We start from the raw sequence: 16,665 nt of genomic DNA on the forward strand, positions 1-16,665 counted from the left end.
CGTTCCACTCTGCATATATATATTGACCCCTCCAAGGGGGGTGCAATCCGTTCAGGTTAAGTTGACTACAAGATCGCGACAATTTGACGCATTTTCTAGCTTGAAGTCATGTTCACGTATGTTGAGATCTCCTATTAATCTCTGGGTACTTGACGTGCACCACTAATATGATTCAGTTGGTGCAATGAATTGAACACCGAAAACCATGATCAATATGCATGATAGCATCACGTGCCAGGCTATATAACTTTTCCTTCATCGTGTACATACTGGATGTAAAGTTCATGGTCATTCAATGACAACACCCTTGTCCGCCCAGTCTTTCGTTAGGCTCCTAAAAGCCCCTACAGATCCACCTTATCCGGAGAGCCCACCAAAAATTCAGATCGCTTGTGCAGCATGGGATGATGCTGCCATTCACATTCCAAATAAGCACGAGCTCATCGCCGAATTCATACTCACACGGCTACTCAAAGACAAGTCAAAAACTAGGTGCGTTTGCTTATGCGGAGTGCAGCCATTGGTCCTGACAACCGATGAATTAGCGACAACCCGGTAATTGATGCGCGGTACTGGTCCCTTCTTCGCAAGGTTTTAGATGGCAGCGTAGGGGCAGGTGCACGTGGCATCAAGGTCTGGCTTGGTTCTCTTCTCAATCGCACACCGCTCGCACCAATCATCATCTCTATCCTCTCTCTGCTGAGGGATCTGCCAGTTACAGAGGCGAAAGAGCTTCTTGCGCTCGTGCGTCCGTGCTTCTCTGTCCTGTGGCCGTTAAGTGTCCACAAAATTGGCGTGGAGACGCTACTAGAGTGCCTTGGCGCTGTACTGAATGTCTCTGCTGAGTTGGTCAATAATGAGATTTTGGGAGGGATTTGTGAAGCAATTGTATCTTCATATAGAGAAGCACTAGGAAATGCGGGGAACAAGAAGAAGGTGGGCAGTGCCATTGTTTTTATGTGGTGAGAGAAACCTAGGACATTTGTTTAGCTACCCGCGACCTTCCTCCAAACCTATCTGTCATCCTGGATTCACGCAGTCTCGCCGTCATCCCGTCTGTCTCCACAGCTGAATAAAGCAGTATATGCTGCAGGAACAGAGACTCTGTTCTCTCTCGATGCTCTTCGTGCATCCCCCTCATCTGAGAGCTTATTCACAACCCTATCTTCGTCTAACTCGCCTTCCACAACAAATCCGGCCATCACGCTCCTACCCCGCCTTTTCAGCACCCATACACACTTCCTGCGGCGGTTTCGCACCAGTTTGTTTCCCACTTCCCAGAATAAAATACAAAACCGTGAAAACGACATGAGAATGACATCCATGACATTCTTCGCATCGTGCCTCAAGTTATTAGCCGGGAACGATCTGAGTTGGGAAGCACGAGTAGGTTTGATCAGCATTATTGAGAGTGAGCGCATTTATGCGAGTCAGGGTGTGGGAGAAGTGGAGCTGGAAGTGGTCAGAGAGGATGCGGTACGGGTATTGGAAGACGAAGCGGAAGAAGAGGTGGTACGTTTGGCTTTGGACGTGTTGGCTGCGCTTGTGAGGGTCGATTATGATGTGATTGAGCCTGTCGTAGGAAGGGTACTTCCTCGGTTGATCTTGGTGAGCTTTGCCTCTTCATTCGTCTTTTTCTGTCCAATCAATGTGCCCGCCATTCCTGATGACTCTTTCTCCAGACTCACTCACCTCCCTCCATACAAAAATCAGCCAACGTTCTTCTTAGCCTCCTCCTCGACTTTCATTCCAAGACGCGCACGTTATACGCATACATTCATGCACTCTTTGACGCCTGTGCCTCTCTTCCTTCCATTAGATCCCTTGTATCACCACAAGAATTCTACGGCCGCGGACGGACCTCTGCTATCCTTGCGCACACCCATCTTTCCTCGCTCGCACAAGCGCTCCGTACATTCCTCACACCCACTCAAGTAAAAGAGGCAGCTCAGATTACCCAGACTCTCAAAAACACTTTCAATACCTACCAAAACCTTTCCTCACTCATACAAATCAACGAGTTGGAAGACAGGCCGCGTAAAAAGCGACGGAAAAGCGAGCCCGCTCCGCCATCTACGAGTCCAGCGCCAGCGCAAGCCATGCAGGAAGTAGATACGCATGCACTTTCACTTTCCCTCACTCTCAAGTTCGCGGCTCTGTGCCTGTCGAACCTCCCCGGTTCGTTCGTCACCGCCGAGGTCCGCGAGGCTGTGCTTGAGGCGGGCGTATGGGCCATCGATGCCGCTCGCTCGCTTCTTTGTAACAGGACTTCTAAAATATCCTGTGCAGACCAAGTGACAGGTGCTGCGCTTCTTCGTTTGGCGTATCATCTACCGGCTTGGAGGTGCGGCGGAGAACAAGGAGATATGCGAGGACTATTGGGCGTTGCCAAAATGGAAGAGGGTGTGGAGGGCGAGCTAGTGCTTGAAATCGTGTGTCTTCTTTCTCTCTTTTGTTGGAAGGCCCTGATTGTTTTTTAGCTGCGGTTTCTCTTTGCGTGGTCTTCTAGATCGGTAACCGATCTAGAAATGGAGACTGTATTAGACGTTGCCCTGACATATATTGAGGCGCAAGTAGAGAACACGGACGGTTTGATGATACTCTACCTAATCGCCGAGCGGTGGTTAGATCTTGTAGAGTATGTGTTATCTCTTTCATATCCCCTTGTGGTTCTATCGACTGATGTATACACCTCAACCATGCAGTGCCCAAGGATCTAAACCTTCCCTCGATCGTCTGATCAAACTTATATTCTCTATTTCGCCCATGTCTACTCGTTGTGCGGATGTGCAGGGCTTGCAGCCAAAAGATGTCCTCTGGGGTGTTTTGCACAATGCACAGTTCTGGGAGATGGGGAATATACGAAGTAAGATTATCCGCTGCTCTGATTCCCCGTTGTGCTTTCATTTTTCCATATTGATGCTTACCACTTAATGACGACAGCTTCCGTTCTTGCATACCTCACGTCCTCGCCTAACTCTCTGAAAGGTTCTGCGTTGGATCAGCTTAGCAACACTTACTACCTCCTCTTATACGTTCCCCTTGAGTACCTCACTAAACAGGCTCGCGTGGAGCTTGTGCGCCGGGCAATGGAGGGGGATGTCACCATCTCGTCATTGCTGCGTGCAACCACCGGAGAGAGAGCAGCAAATGGCAAACGTAAGCGTGACGAAGGAAGGGACCTAGAAGATATGAGGCAAACGCTCATGCACATACGTGTATTTCTTCAACGGATGGGGAAACTCGGGTATCTGAACACGTCTGATCACGAAGTATGTCTACATTCGCTTTCTTTAGTCCTGGCTGACGTGGACTTGTAGAGCGCCAGAGACTATGTGAAGCATCTTATGAATATGGAGGATAATGCGGCATTGAGAGAGGCCACGATAAATCTTGCGGAACTCTTTATTGTGTATGTCTTCCCCCTGTTATGCTGTAAGTTTGCTGACTACCGAGCAGTGCGCTCCTGCGAGCATCAGATAAAGAACCTTCTGCTTCAGCCGCATGTGCTTCTATCTTCTGTTCTCTCGCGCAGTCTGGTTCCCTTGATGAAGAGAGCGTTCCCCAGTTATGTGTGCTCCAGCTTGTTGAGCGTCTCGGACAGGATTTTTCTGTTTCTAGGTACGTCCGTTCGTCATTCCATATAAACATAAATTTCCTCTAATAATGATGATAGTCTTCCCGACTCGATAATTGCATCAATAAAAGAATTGCATGCTGCACTCACTCCGGTTTCACACCCCAACGTCATCGATACGCTCCCCGCGAGCAGGACTATTAAAGTACGGGCGCGCTACCTTTCATTTGGCCATTGGTTAGGCGTTGCCGGTAAGGATGTAAGCATCTTTAAATTTGGTGGTCCTGACTCGTTTCTTTTCCCAGCTACTTCAACATCTGGGTACAGCCAACAAATTGCAGTCGCCCTCTTGCGAAAGAAAGAAAAATGCAAGCCTTCTGCAGAAATCTTGGGACTTCTTTTTGAGGAATTGCGTTGTTTGCCTAATGTTGACCGCGGGATGCATCTTGACCTAGCAGTAGGAGTATTTGTATTTTCTACGGAAGCTGGTTGGTTGTTTTTTTTAGTTCAGTTCCGTTGGTCGAACTAAATTGAGATGAACGCAGGAGACATCAAATCCTTGGATGAAGTCATCTCAAGCGGGTGCAAGCATCTTTCAGTTGATGACTTCTCACATCTACTGGACACAGTATATGAGGCACTTGAAAGCACACGATTTCCTCTAGCTCAATGCGTGCGTCTAGTGCATGCGGCTACTGTCCTGTTGCGTGATGCACCTCAAGGTAGATGAGATAGCTTTCAATATTTCGGAACACCATCCTTATTCCGTCGTAGGGACTTTGAAGGTCGTTCAGGGGTTTTTCAGTCAGTGTCTGAACCTTTTTATTGGACACTTACAGTTCTTCGCGGGTCCCGTGGACCTGAAGCTAGCTTGCCTTGAGTTTGTGGCTCGGCAATGTTCAGACAGAGTACGTTGTAGTACATCCTATCCTTGATCCTCACTTGACGCTTCACCCAGCCTGCAGCTCTTCGCCCTGTCGATCCGGGTCCTATCCATGTCCTGCTTTCTAAAATCCTGTGCAGGTCTCCAATACATGACAGTACCACCACACCTGCGGTCTTCCATACCTCCACTACCATCCTAAACGCACTCGTTCGGCTGCGGCGCGATCTTGTCGTCCACATTTTGCCACATCTGGGGATGATCCTCCGCCAACTGGTCTCATGCACACGTAGTCTACGGCCCCAGCTAGCTGCAAAGCAGAGCCGCATCGTCACCGACACCCTCCCATCGTGGATAGCACCATCTGAGCCCCTAGGTGTGCCAGAAGCTCGTGCACTTGCACGGCTCTTCACCTCCTTGACGACAAAAAGTGTTCCCCGCGCTCACATGCAGCCCAATACAGAGCAAAAGGCGGAGAGCCTTTCAAAACCGTTTGCTAAACACGCTGCTTATGTGGTCACTGCGCACATTGACGCTGTGAACGACCCATTGTGTGTCATGCGGGCGGATGTGAGGCGTGAGCTTGAGCCGGGCCTGTTTTCGCTGTGCGAGATGATGGGTACGCACAGTCGTGATGCCGTTATGGTGAGTGCGTTGGACACAGGTGGGAAGAGCGTGATGAAGGCACTCTGGAAGGAGTATGAAAAACAGCGGTATATCGGGAAGGGGTAGAGCTCCACATTCATATTGGATACATCTATACATATTGCCGATCTGTCCACTTGCATTGATTCTCTTCACAACTACGTTGGTCTAACGGCCTTGACGTACACATCTCTAAACAGGGACTTCTTCTTGGGCGGTGCATTCTCGGGTTTCCATCCCGCAGCAGCCTTCTCTTCTTTGAGCGTACGCAGGAGCTCCAGGAAGTCTTCTATTGCTTGAGGCGATGTCTGAATGTGCATTAGAAGGCGAGACCCATTCAGCTTAATGGGATCTGGGAGTTGTGCGGCCCGCTCGACTACTTCCCAGTATTCGACCCTAATAGGCGAAGGGTCATAGAACAACTAATAGAAGGTCATTATCGTTTTCATGTGGCGTTCTTTAACCCTGCCAGGGTGCCACCCACCATGCAAGTTTCAGCGGGACTCAAGATGCCAACGCCGAGTTGTTCTAGGCCCTGCTGCATCCGCTTTGCAAGGGCGTGCACGCGAGGGAGCATAGGGAAATTGTAAGTAAGCGCGTATGCAGCACAGCCAGCCATGTATCCGGTCTGGCGCATACCCCCACCAAAGAGCTTTCGGAACCATCGCGCCTTGGTTATAAATGGCGTTGAACCAACTAGGACAGTTCCGATGGGTGCACCTACGCGATTAATGAGCACCGTCAACGACAACATGTTGCTGAACATATCTTACCGAGTCCTTTGCTAAGACATAAGCTCGCAGACTCAAATGGGTCACAAAGCTCTTTCATGGACAACCCGGTCTCTGCTGCAACATGCCAGATGCGCGCACCGTCGAGGTGCATGATGATACCCCGACTATGTGCGTTCTTTGAAATTTCAATCACGTCGTCCTGTGGAATAATGGTTCCATTCAGAGTATTCTCAAGCGCTATGATATGCGTTGGGGCACTTCAGGGGCGGTGTCACTCGAGTAGTCGAGCAACATTTATTTTGGCACTTACACATGGACATCTGTGCCAGAGACAATACGAGGTTCAATGTCCCCCAGGTAAGATGGTGTTCTGGTCATGAGCAAGAAATAATTTAAATGCAGATCCGATTTAGAGAGAGCATACCGTTAGCGGGAATAATTGGGATACTGTTGGCACCTGAGTGAAAAGCGGCGCCGCCAGCTTCCATGCTGGCAGACGTTTGAAACATATTTCTCGCGCGACAAGTAAACCTACCGGTATATGTGGGCCCGTGCATCTGTGATGACTGAATATGGAGGCTGCTGCAAGTGAGTCCTGAGGGCAACTTGATTCGACATCGTGCCCGTAGGTAGAAAGAGGCCTGCTTCTTTTCCGGTGATCTTTGCGATGTGGGATTCAAGCAAGGCGGTGGATGGCTCGAAATACACATCGTCTCCGAGGGACGCACGGAGAGCATAGGCATTCATCTCCTTGGTCGGTACTAATCACGATATTTTGCCATCAGCGTGGATTCGTGCTCCGTATCGAGATAGAATACCTGTGAGAGTGTCCGCTGTAGATACTCTGTGAAAACACACTCTCATGCAATGGTGCAAACCACTCACACACAAACGCCCTGGAGATTTCTTGGATCTTGAGGATGTTGTCATCCTCCTGAGTCTTGGAATGCACATCACAAGCGATGTCCTGCGCGAGTTCAGCGAAACGGAGGTCTGTCAGGAAAGGCATGAGTCGATGAGATATCGGAGGTACTGTGCCATATCTCTGGTATTTATATTGTGTTGTCCTGCTGACTTGCGGAACTCCGGCTGGGGCCCCAGTGAGGCCCGGGGTAATCCATTATCATATACTAGTAGTAAACCTGGTCAAAAAAATATTGAATAATGAACATCGGGAACATCGCTGTCTGAAGTACTCCCTTCCCTTCAAGTTGGGGTGTAAATCATAAAACGACTCACCTACCATTGCATAGACTGCAGCCTGCCTTCACAGATCATCCACGGTAGCCTACAGCAGACCAGTTGCAACTTGAAGAACGTCAAAAAGCTAAGTCGTGCTTGTCATCAGATGAGGCTCCGCTTAGTTTTCTGACACTTTAGCAAGATTGTCCCTTCGTCCCCAGTCGCAAACGTTGTATATATATGTCGACAGTTTCCGTGCATGATGATGACAGTCGACAGTCGTCGTGCTAGTAGTACTCCCCAAACACTGATGACGACTAACGCGACTTACGAAAGTAACTAGCATGAGCGCCTCTGTTTGGTGTCGCAATAAAATTTGCGGCTAAGTGGATTTTTTGGATCCTGGTCTATAGATATGAAGATAGTTGTAACACCAACTTAGCTCCAACCCGTCAACGTTTCAACCTCAGTGAACTTATATATGGTGACTTTCGATATCGATGAGTGTGCTTCAACTTTTTTTTCACTGATCGGGTGACTTTTCATCGACCGAATTATAGTTATTAACCCAAGCATGAAGCTTGAGTGGTTGAAGGAGCACTAGGAGGCTGATGATGTCGGAAATGGATGCTACAGCGGTTCGTCGTTTTTGTTTTCTGCATGTTGTGGATGTGATTTTCGAGTGCAGATGCACTTCGTTTCGTACGTCCATTAGAGTCGGGACTCGGCGAGACCCAGACCCAACTGGAGCTATCCACACCCTCAGTATCATAGTAGCTATGTGCTCACCAATTCGACAGCAATCGCCTCGCGGTCTTTATCTGTTGGATTTGGCCGCATGAACAACCTTAAAGTAACTGTGCGGCACTCATCTTCTGCTACTAATAGCACTATCCCTCCAACTCCCACTATCATTGCCTCTGAAGTAGTGGGTACACTCCCCGACACTGGAAACTATTCAGGAACGCTTCCGCAAGGAACTCGAACTGGACAGGAAGGGTGCCGAATGCGAGTTTTCCCGTTACGAAGATGCAGGTATGGTATGCTACTTGAAACAGCTGAACGTACAACAGATATCGTTCGTTCCTGGAGGTATGCGATATATTTCTGTCTGCAATTCACAATATCAACAGGTACCATGTTAGCAAAAAGGACGTACATTTCCGCTTCTATTCCGCGTCGCTATGGATGTCCTGCCTGCTCAAGCTTTATCTGTACCTTCCAACCGCATACTTTCATCCAGCAAAGAGACACTCTACGGCGCAGCAACTTATCTCCAGCCACACTTGAAACACTACAAGTCCGAAGTTTATTTACAAGCAAGACTGCCTCAATTTTACAGAGGACCTGGTGACTATCGCATCATGGGCGGGACTACACAATGTCTGGACCTGTGACTCCCAGAACAGTTGACAAGCTAATGGCTGCTGGGAATCTTCGCGAGCTCGATGAGTTGCTCCAGAATGCCAGGGACATTGATTATAATTAATATATCTGCTGGTCATGTACCAGCAACTTGCAAATGATCGTCATTGTCGGCATGCAGAATCCCTAGCTTCTCAGTGGCTGGACTGCTGGTCCGTATCGCTTCCGAACTCGTTTCCACATCGCGAGGTGAAAGAGGTACACATCGTTTCAACTCATTAGCCCGAACCGTGTCAATTTTCCACCTCGATTCGATTTGTCTCGGCGGTAACACTAGGGCCCACGCAAGATCGAGGCTGTGCCATCGTAATATTTCACTTCCATCCCACTCCCAACACAACCCTTCCCGTCAGCAATGCCAGATATTGCCTCTCGCAAGTTCATTGATCTCATTTTCAAGGCTAATCGGGACCCGCCGATCGCGATCAAGATCAGCCTTATATGCTGCGGGCTCTCACTCCATCCAGAGAAAAAAAAGACCCTTCACCACAAGGCATAAAGGCATGTACGTACTCCCCACCCGCTCCTCACCTCAAACTCACATCACTTCAGTGTCGGGAACGAACTCACTCCCTCCGTGAAACGTGGCTTCAAATTCACAGACTACGTACCACAGCTCTTCTGCGAACTGCGCGAAGACCACTCTTCTCTAGATCCCGCAAACTACCTCCTCTCCCTCACTTCCAAATACATCTTCTACAAACTCACTTCCCCAGGTGAAACTGGCGCCGTGTTCTACAGACCATCTGACGCACAGAACACCGGTTCATCATTCGGATACTTGCTGTGCAGAAAATTTGCCTGCTTTGTCTGCACCTGTTCTGCGTGGCGTTGCACTGCGAGTTGGAATTAAAAAGTCAGATGCGCGAAATAAGGAACGTGGTGCCAATGTAATCATGCACATGACTCATTTCGCTTTGAAACGCACAGAGCTTGCAAGCAGGTTGGATGATATCCTCTTCAAGAGTCTCTTGACGACACCTACTTGCCCAGGAACATGGGGTACTTCGCTTGTTGTCGAGTTTCAGAATTTGCACGGCCCTGTGGTAGTCACTGCTCTGCATACTCTTCCTGTTATCAGCGCATCTCTTACCATCGACTCAGCGGCTACGCGAGCCTTTAAAGAGTCTAAAGCCATGTCTTCACCGTGGATCTCAACATCTGTCGATGACCTTGCTCGCTGTTCAGAGAAGCCGAACCGTACCATGTCCAGACGTCGGTATTCGTCGATTTACGCCATGCTATGGCACACTCTCCAACAGGCTCTCACCAAAAAACATGTAATATACTCGTGAATCATATTCGACAATGTGCACTGTACCTATTTCATGCTGGCGTAAGTGTTTTGGGTGATGTTTAGGGGCTGGCGCTTCCCAGCGCTGCTACGATTGCTGGCCGCCTATGCGAATGACCTGCACACGATCGGCGCAGTGGCTGGATCAGAATATTCAAGCTGACTCTCGCTCTTTGTAGTCATCACCACAACTCCCTATAGCCATTCACTATCTTCACTATCTTTTCAAATGATGAATGTCAACTCGGAAGTCCAACCACTGGGATCGCCACATACTGCCACTGCTGCGAAGCGGACAGCTAGCTGTTTACTGTGTCTTGGGTCAGTATTTTTGGAAGCAGGTTTCTTTCGTTGCGTGGTGGTTGTGGTGACCATGGTGACCAGTGTTTGGAACGGTGACGGTGATGACTCGAAAGGTCTCAAGATTTCTTTAGTAACAATTGTAGCAACATCTGGAATAGCTAGGTTGTCCCATGTCGTGGTAGATATCCTTTAATGTAACAAGCACACCATTGAATACATACGAAGATAGCTGTAACACGGCGTAAAATCACGGAATATGGAGGCAGGGTAATGAGGGAAAAGTGCGAGACTTGCCGATACTACTCTGAGATTACCCTCAGCAGGAAATGTGTCGTGATTTATAAAATTCGACTCACTTTCAGCTAGCTTAGAATACACTCAGATTACTTCGAAGCCAACATACTATGTACCATCTCACGCTTCTAAATTCGCTAAATAGAACTTGATACATGTGCGCTCCAGACATCGAGCGGGACAAAAGTACAGTGTGAAGATGAACACAGAACGTCGACAACTACCCCATCATGGGCCTCGCTGTGCACGCTATGGACCTCCCTTACCAAGCGCCGGGACAGATCCTAGATGCTTTGGGTGAAAGCGTGGCGATGCAAGGGGATTTGGCATACCTCCCTTGAACTATGGCCATTCAGGACTAATGCCACAGGGCCAGCATCGACACCAGCACTTCCAGTCTCATATGTGAAGGTGGAAAACATTGGAAAATTGTCGAAGACTGGTTTTGTCGCTCATTGAAAGGCTCAACCAGCGTACTGCGAAGCTGGAGAATTTGAATGGAGTACGTTAGCAGCAGGTAGCGCAGATGGTAGTTCGCCAGGATCGCCGTTGTGAGGCTGGCAACCAACAGACATGCAACTTCCAATAGTCCTCGCATAATCCCCTTGTTCTCCGCTGCACCTCCAAGCCGGTAGATGATAGGTAAAATGAAGAAGTGCAGCATCTGTCATTTGGTCTGCCCAGGATCTTTTAGAAATCCTGTTACAAAGAAGTGAGCGAGCGGCGTCGATGGCCCATACGCCCGCCTCAAGCACAGCCTCGCGGACCTCGGAGGTGACGGACGAGCCTGGGAGGTTCGACAGGCACAGAGCCGCGAACTTGAGACTGAAGAAAAGGGAAAGTGCATATGCGTCTGCCTCCCGCATGGCTTGCGTAGGCAATGGACTCGCAGATGGCGCTTTTTATGCGGGTTGTCTTCCGACTCGCTAGTTTTTATCAGTGAGGAAAGGTTTTGGTAGGTATTGAAAGTGTTTTTGGGAGTCTGGGCAATCTGAGCTGCCTCTTTTACTTGGGTGGGTGTGAAGAATGTGCGGAGCGCTTATGCGAGCGAGGCAAGATGGATGTGCGCAAGGATAGCAGAGGTCCGTCCGCGGCCGTAGAATTTCTTGTGGTAATACAAGGGATCTAATGGAAGGAAGAGAGGCACAGGCGTCAAAGAGTGCATGAATGTATGCGTGTAACGTGCGCGTCTTAGAGTGAAAGTCGAGGAGGAGGCTAAGAAGAACGTTGGCTGATTTTTGTATGGAGGGAGATGAGTGAGTCTGGAGAAAAGTCATAGTTTTGCCACCCCCTTTTGCGTGAGTTCTGCCGAGGACCGGGCACAACCAGTTTTGCCGAACCGGTTGGCAAAATTCGGTAGTTTTGCCAACAACACTACTTGTTTTTGAGCAATCGCGTGAGTATGAATTCGGCGACACCTTCGCGCTTATTTGGAACGTGAATAGCAGCATCATTCCATGCTGCACAAGCGATTTGGATTTTCGATGGGCTCTCTGGATTGGGTGGATCTGTAGGAGCCTAACAAAAGACTGGGCAGACAAGGATCCTGGACAGGTCATTGAAAGGCCATGAACTTTACTTCCAGTATGTTTACGATGAAAGGAAGAGTTATGGCTCGGCACATGATGCTATCAGAGTCGTTGTTCAATTCATTGCACGAATTGCACATAGGCCCATCATGATGTTTGTCCGAAAAATAGTTGATTGATGACGTCATCCGTCTGACACTGGCTTGCTCCGCACTAATATTTATTCCTCACAAGAGCAAAAATCTCCTAACTTCTGCCCCTCCATATCATCATGGCTACTGAGTCTGAAGTCTTTGATGATGGCAAGTCCATAACCAGCATGCCTCCCCCATACAATGAGATTTCCACACCTGCATCATCAACTGTGGCAAATTCTGTCCAATGTACTGGCAGCCGATTGCCTTTATTTTCATTTTTACAGAACAAGTATAAACAGACACAGGCTAAACTCACCAAGACCAAACAGACTGAGGCTGTTCTATCTCACATCCATGATATTGTCTCTGTTCCCAATTTTATACCTATTGCCCCTATTGTCAACACCTGCACTGCTGCTCTCCTCCCTGCAGAGTTCTCTGACCTCCTGCAAAGTCCCAATATTGAGGGTCACACTGCAATGTATTGGGCAGCTGTGAATGGCCAGAGAGAAGCCTTTTCAGTGTTTGCTGCACACATCCTCAAATTCTCATCTGTTTGCTCTTCTGACTTGTGTCTTGCATGTATGTCAACTAGCAACCATGCATTGTTTATGCAGCTGAATTTGGGACATGTTATCAATTGTGAGTGGAGACATCAATGCCCACCCAAGTGCATCAACTAACTCATTTTGCACTGATCAGCTAAGGATGAGTCTTTGAGACATTTTTTGGGTTGCCCACCAGATGAGGTCCAGGTGCATGATAAAGGGGATAGAATGGGCAAGAACCAGTTTGTTGCTTGTTTCCACATCAGAATGTTCCAGAAACGCCTGCACACTGCAGGTGAATTGGGCATAGAATTTGTTGCTGCAGATATGGTCCACATCTCTCACTAGTACTTCTTGTGCTGATACTAAACCAATTCTTGCAGGACGAATATGGTGGTTTCTCATTTATATGGGGGATAATGGGAGGTGGTGCATTGGGTTCAGTCTTTCTCATCCTAGCTTTCCAGCTCATCCAGAAGCTGCACTTATGATCAAGGCCCACAGTAGGACACCTGACTGTACAACCCAACCTGAAGATCTGCAAATGCCAAATAGTGTTATCCCTGGGTGTGTGCTTAGAGCTGAGGAGTGGGTTATTTATCTGAAACCAATGCATATGTACTGATAATTTTACACAAGTTGTCAGTTACATGAACCAGTCAAAATATCAGATTTGGCTATACTCTTTTGGTCATTGAGTGATTGGCCAATGGATGAGTAAGTCCTCTACCCTTATGCTTCATGATTTCATGATTGAGTCCCAGGAATGGGGATTTTATTAATCAAACATATGTTGCTCATCTCCTTTAATTACTTGAACTGACTTGTTGTTGCAGAAATACTATGTATGTTGACTGTGATGGCACCCTACATGCAACACTGGAGATAACACTACATTGATATTGTTGACAAGTGGTTTCCAGGAGCAGTCCTACATTGTGCTTGCTCTAACATATTCCTATGATTGATTGTGTGTGTTTTAGTGTTTTGACTTGCTTGTTGAAGTTCTATGTGCCATGATGTAGCCAATCACTCTGTAAACTTTACATTACATATATTGCAATGACATAGTATTCAAAGATGCTACTATACTGGTGATTGTTGAGGACAGCAGACATTAAATTTAATGTGTTGAATTATCTAGTGGGTGTGGAGGGCCTCATGGCCCTGACATACACATTCCTCATCCCATCTGAATCCACTGGTGAGGGAACAATGCCTGCCCGGACCTTCTTCTCCTTCAGCATTCTGATCAATGACAAGAAATCGTCCACTGCCTCAGGTGATGTTTGGATATGTACCACCATACGAGAGCCGGTGAGACTAATGGGGTTCGGTAATGCAGCTGCATGATCTATGATTTCCCAGTACTCGACACCGATTGTGGAGGGATCATAAAAAACCTATTTCGCATGACAAGTTTGTTGGAAAATCTAAGATCGAGAAACAACTGATGGGGCTTACCATGCAAGTCTCTGCAGGACTCAATATGCCAACCTGAAGCTCTTCTAAACCAGTTTGTAGGCGTTTTGCCAGAGCATGAACCCTAGGAAGGAGGGGGAAATTATGGGTAAGTGCATAAGCGACCGACCCAGCAAGAACGCCAGTCTGGCGCATCCCCCGCCAAAAATCTTGCGGAACCAGCGCGCTTTCTGTATAAATGCCGTTGGACCGACGAGACATGTCCCTACGGGGGCACCTGCAGCGAGTCAGTCTCTGCTCGTAGGTACTGATGGCAATACTGACCGAGACCCTTACTGAAGCACAAACTGACTGAGTCAAATGGTGCGCAGAGTTCATCAATCGGTGTCTGAGTTTCAGCGGCGACATGCCACAAACGTGCACCATCAAGATGCATCAGTATGCCATTCTTGAGGGCAAAATCAGCGATCTCAATTATGTCGTTTTGCGGCATGATCGTGCCATTCAGCGTATTTTCCAGGCAAATGATTCGCGTTGGTGCGCTGATAGACATTAACAGAATCCTTGAAATGCGGAACCTCCATACCTGTGTACGTCAGTGCCGAACACTACATGAGGTTCAATATCCTTCAGAGTCAAATGGTGTCCTGCGTGGATGTTAATAATAGAGTGTGCGACCGCATAATCATCTGCATGCCATTTTTAGGTGTCAAAGCGTTCTGGAGAGCACCTGAGTGGATTGCCGCGCCACCAGCCTCGTACCTAGGGAAAGTCAGCCGCCATGTCACGATGGATGGAGCAATAGCCCGAACTTATTGATATGCGCCCGAACATCACAAATGATGGAATTGGGAGGCTGCTGGAGATGCGTGCGGATAGCAAGTTGGTTACCCATGGTCCCACTGCTTACAAAGAGAGCAGCTTCCTTCCCTGTGAGCTTAGCAATGTGTGACTCAAGGGCAATCGTAGATGGCTCGTTGTAGACGTCGTCACCGAGTGAAGTCTGTACAGCGTATGTGAACATCTCCTTCGTGGGCACTGAACGATGTCCTGTTCAAGCACTTTGCAATACAAATGGAGAACACACCTGTGATAGTATCGGCTACCATTTCTTCAGCCAGATGAAATTCCTACTTTTCATTTGAACTCACATATAAAATTCCTAGAAACTTCTTCCAGTTGTCTCGCATTGTCACGCTGTTGAGTAGGAGTGATGATGTCTACTTTGACCTGCTCAATGATCGACGCGAGTTTAGAATCCATCTTGAAGTGAGGCTGTGGTATGCGAGAAGAGAAGTGACGGATATGATTCCAAGAATGTCGCACATTGGACAGTATTCTCATGTCAGGTTTAGTCAAGAATGACTCGAGCTTGGTTGCAGTGATCCCTTGGTCGAAAACTGTTATCCGCACTTTGCTTGATATCGCGGGACTCCGCTTACAAACACTGGTGCGAAGCCAAGTTTATAGGTCAGTTGATGATTGGTATCTGAGCATCTCAGGCTGTTGCAAATATGATTCTGAACAAGTACCAAGATAATCATTGGCTGACTACGAAAGCCCATAACACGAATTACGTAAAACATGTGTTCATCCTGTGCAACGTTGTTGAGCACTCGCAGTTATACCAGCTCCGATCTCCCTAGCTCTCTGTACTAGCTCTCGGTCTCCGTTTTTTTCAGTATCTTAGCTTAATCATGGGGAACGTGGGTTATCTTCAGTTCACAGGAATGGGTGATTTTAGTCCACTAACAAGCCTCCTCCAGGGCGCCAAAGCTGCACAAAAGCGTGAACGCAATGCTGCAAAAAATGCAGACAAAGGCCCTACAAGTAGGTCGAAGGTTAATGAAGCGGCGAAGAACATTATTTGCCAGACTTGCAGACAGGCCTTCGTGAGTCGTTAGTCAGTAGATTCTGTCTAGATCATTCTAATCGATTCCATCATCTCAGCTGCTCACCACACGCGCACCAGCGTAAGTGTCCTTTTTAATCAAATGAGAATGTGGAAGAAGCGCTTTGTACTGATAGTTGCATTGCAGACTAGAGGAGCACGCCCAGAACAAGCACTCAAAAACATTGGCAGAATGTTTCCCGAACTTTACCAAGTAGGATGCGTCCGATACATGTTTGTCTAATATGTTGGGATGAGTGGTTGTGCACCAATGCATTACGTTGTAGAACAAGTCGAAGCTCTGAAGAAAAAGAGTAAGCGAGGTGAGAAAGAAAAGGTCAAGCGACTGACTCACATCATAACTATCCATATAAATGTCCTCGCACGGTCACTCTCATAACGAGAAGCTCGTTGACCCCGTGGCCTGTGCACTTGCACCTGCGCTCTGCATCTTTTCTCCGACCTTCTTGTTAACTTCGAAGAACTTTGCCACACATCTATCAATGCAGACACTCTCGCCCTTGTTGAGGTCTCCTTCGGCATAGCGAGGACTGATACACTTGGCATGACATGAACTACACCACACATAAAATAAGTCAAGGTCACAGAAATTGTGAAAAACTGTCACGGACGAAACAATACGGTTAAATACGTCTGAAACCATGTCAATTCTATGGCCTGAGAGTTAGCTGCAACGGTTTAGGTGAAATGGGAGCCGACGCACTCGTTTATGGCCATTTCAATGCGCTCATGGTTGACACCACCGGCTGGTGACGGACCACCACGACCAAGGAAAGACAT

At 48.0% G+C, this 16,665-nt stretch overlaps 9 protein-coding genes across 9 annotated transcripts; 4 read left to right on the forward strand and 5 right to left on the reverse strand.

Annotated features, from left to right (window-relative positions):
* Window positions 1-19: 19 nt before the first annotated feature.
* BJ212DRAFT_286368 (Urb2/Npa2 family-domain-containing protein) lies at window positions 20-5,371 on the forward strand. Its single transcript, XM_041342826.1, has 14 exons — window positions 20-492; window positions 546-936; window positions 991-1,608; window positions 1,683-2,432; window positions 2,481-2,638; window positions 2,706-2,866; window positions 2,944-3,272; window positions 3,321-3,412; window positions 3,460-3,621; window positions 3,677-3,828; window positions 3,883-4,065; window positions 4,123-4,299; window positions 4,352-4,485; window positions 4,536-5,371. The coding sequence occupies exons 1-14, from the start codon at window positions 296-298 to the stop codon at window positions 5,190-5,192; spliced, it is 4,161 nt and encodes a 1,386-aa protein (XP_041198864.1). The 5' UTR covers window positions 20-295; the 3' UTR covers window positions 5,193-5,371.
* Window positions 5,264-6,848, reverse strand: BJ212DRAFT_1475010 (pyridoxal phosphate-dependent transferase; the record flags this gene model as incomplete). Its single annotated transcript, XM_041339180.1, has 8 exons — window positions 5,264-5,527; window positions 5,590-5,825; window positions 5,879-6,076; window positions 6,150-6,209; window positions 6,264-6,328; window positions 6,375-6,600; window positions 6,658-6,672; window positions 6,725-6,848. The coding sequence occupies 8 exons, from the start codon at window positions 6,846-6,848 to the stop codon at window positions 5,264-5,266; spliced, it is 1,188 nt and encodes a 395-aa protein (XP_041198865.1).
* A 1,357-nt stretch (window positions 6,849-8,205) lies between these two features.
* BJ212DRAFT_1573114 (uncharacterized protein) lies at window positions 8,206-9,741 on the forward strand (the record flags this gene model as incomplete). Its single annotated transcript, XM_041342086.1, has 3 exons — window positions 8,206-8,321; window positions 8,999-9,162; window positions 9,239-9,741. The coding sequence occupies 3 exons, from the start codon at window positions 8,206-8,208 to the stop codon at window positions 9,739-9,741; spliced, it is 783 nt and encodes a 260-aa protein (XP_041198866.1).
* Window positions 9,742-10,695: 954 nt separating this feature from the next.
* BJ212DRAFT_1295018 (uncharacterized protein) lies at window positions 10,696-11,203 on the reverse strand (the record flags this gene model as incomplete). Its single annotated transcript, XM_041332277.1, has 2 exons — window positions 10,696-10,821; window positions 10,844-11,203. The coding sequence occupies 2 exons, from the start codon at window positions 11,201-11,203 to the stop codon at window positions 10,696-10,698; spliced, it is 486 nt and encodes a 161-aa protein (XP_041198867.1).
* On the reverse strand, window positions 11,133-12,046 carry BJ212DRAFT_286561 (uncharacterized protein). Its single transcript, XM_041342828.1, has one exon. It carries the CDS (start codon window positions 11,894-11,896, stop codon window positions 11,264-11,266), a length of 633 nt encoding a protein of 210 aa, XP_041198868.1. The 5' UTR covers window positions 11,897-12,046; the 3' UTR covers window positions 11,133-11,263.
* A 91-nt stretch (window positions 12,047-12,137) lies between these two features.
* BJ212DRAFT_1475013 (uncharacterized protein) lies at window positions 12,138-13,042 on the forward strand (the record flags this gene model as incomplete). Its single annotated transcript, XM_041339181.1, has 3 exons — window positions 12,138-12,645; window positions 12,706-12,881; window positions 12,935-13,042. 3 exons carry the CDS (start codon window positions 12,138-12,140, stop codon window positions 13,040-13,042), a joined length of 792 nt encoding a protein of 263 aa, XP_041198869.1.
* A 566-nt stretch (window positions 13,043-13,608) lies between these two features.
* BJ212DRAFT_1315126 (pyridoxal phosphate-dependent transferase) lies at window positions 13,609-15,531 on the reverse strand. Its single transcript, XM_041334145.1, has 9 exons — window positions 15,416-15,531; window positions 15,121-15,361; window positions 15,080-15,084; window positions 14,786-15,023; window positions 14,671-14,735; window positions 14,560-14,620; window positions 14,298-14,515; window positions 14,016-14,182; window positions 13,609-13,954 (listed from the first exon to the last, which is right to left on the reverse strand). Exons 2-9 carry the CDS (start codon window positions 15,315-15,317, stop codon window positions 13,688-13,690), a joined length of 1,218 nt encoding a protein of 405 aa, XP_041198870.1. The 5' UTR covers window positions 15,318-15,361; window positions 15,416-15,531; the 3' UTR covers window positions 13,609-13,687.
* BJ212DRAFT_1315129 (At2g23090 like protein) lies at window positions 15,511-16,439 on the forward strand. The gene is made up of 4 exons (XM_041334146.1): window positions 15,511-15,679; window positions 15,740-15,865; window positions 15,924-15,946; window positions 16,013-16,439. The coding sequence occupies exons 1-4, from the start codon at window positions 15,671-15,673 to the stop codon at window positions 16,080-16,082; spliced, it is 228 nt and encodes a 75-aa protein (XP_041198871.1). The 5' UTR covers window positions 15,511-15,670; the 3' UTR covers window positions 16,083-16,439.
* On the reverse strand, window positions 16,292-16,665 carry BJ212DRAFT_1225957 (Tim10/DDP family zinc finger-domain-containing protein; the record flags this gene model as incomplete). The annotated part of the gene is made up of 3 exons (XM_041329452.1): window positions 16,292-16,439; window positions 16,497-16,535; window positions 16,589-16,665. Coding segments are annotated over 3 exons (264 nt in total), but the record flags the coding sequence as incomplete, so codon positions are not given.

The sequence above is a fragment of the Suillus subaureus genome (genome assembly GCF_016647635.1).
Source record: "Suillus subaureus strain MN1 chromosome Unknown BJ212scaffold_2, whole genome shotgun sequence".
Taxonomy (NCBI): Eukaryota; Fungi; Basidiomycota; class Agaricomycetes; order Boletales; family Suillaceae; genus Suillus; species Suillus subaureus.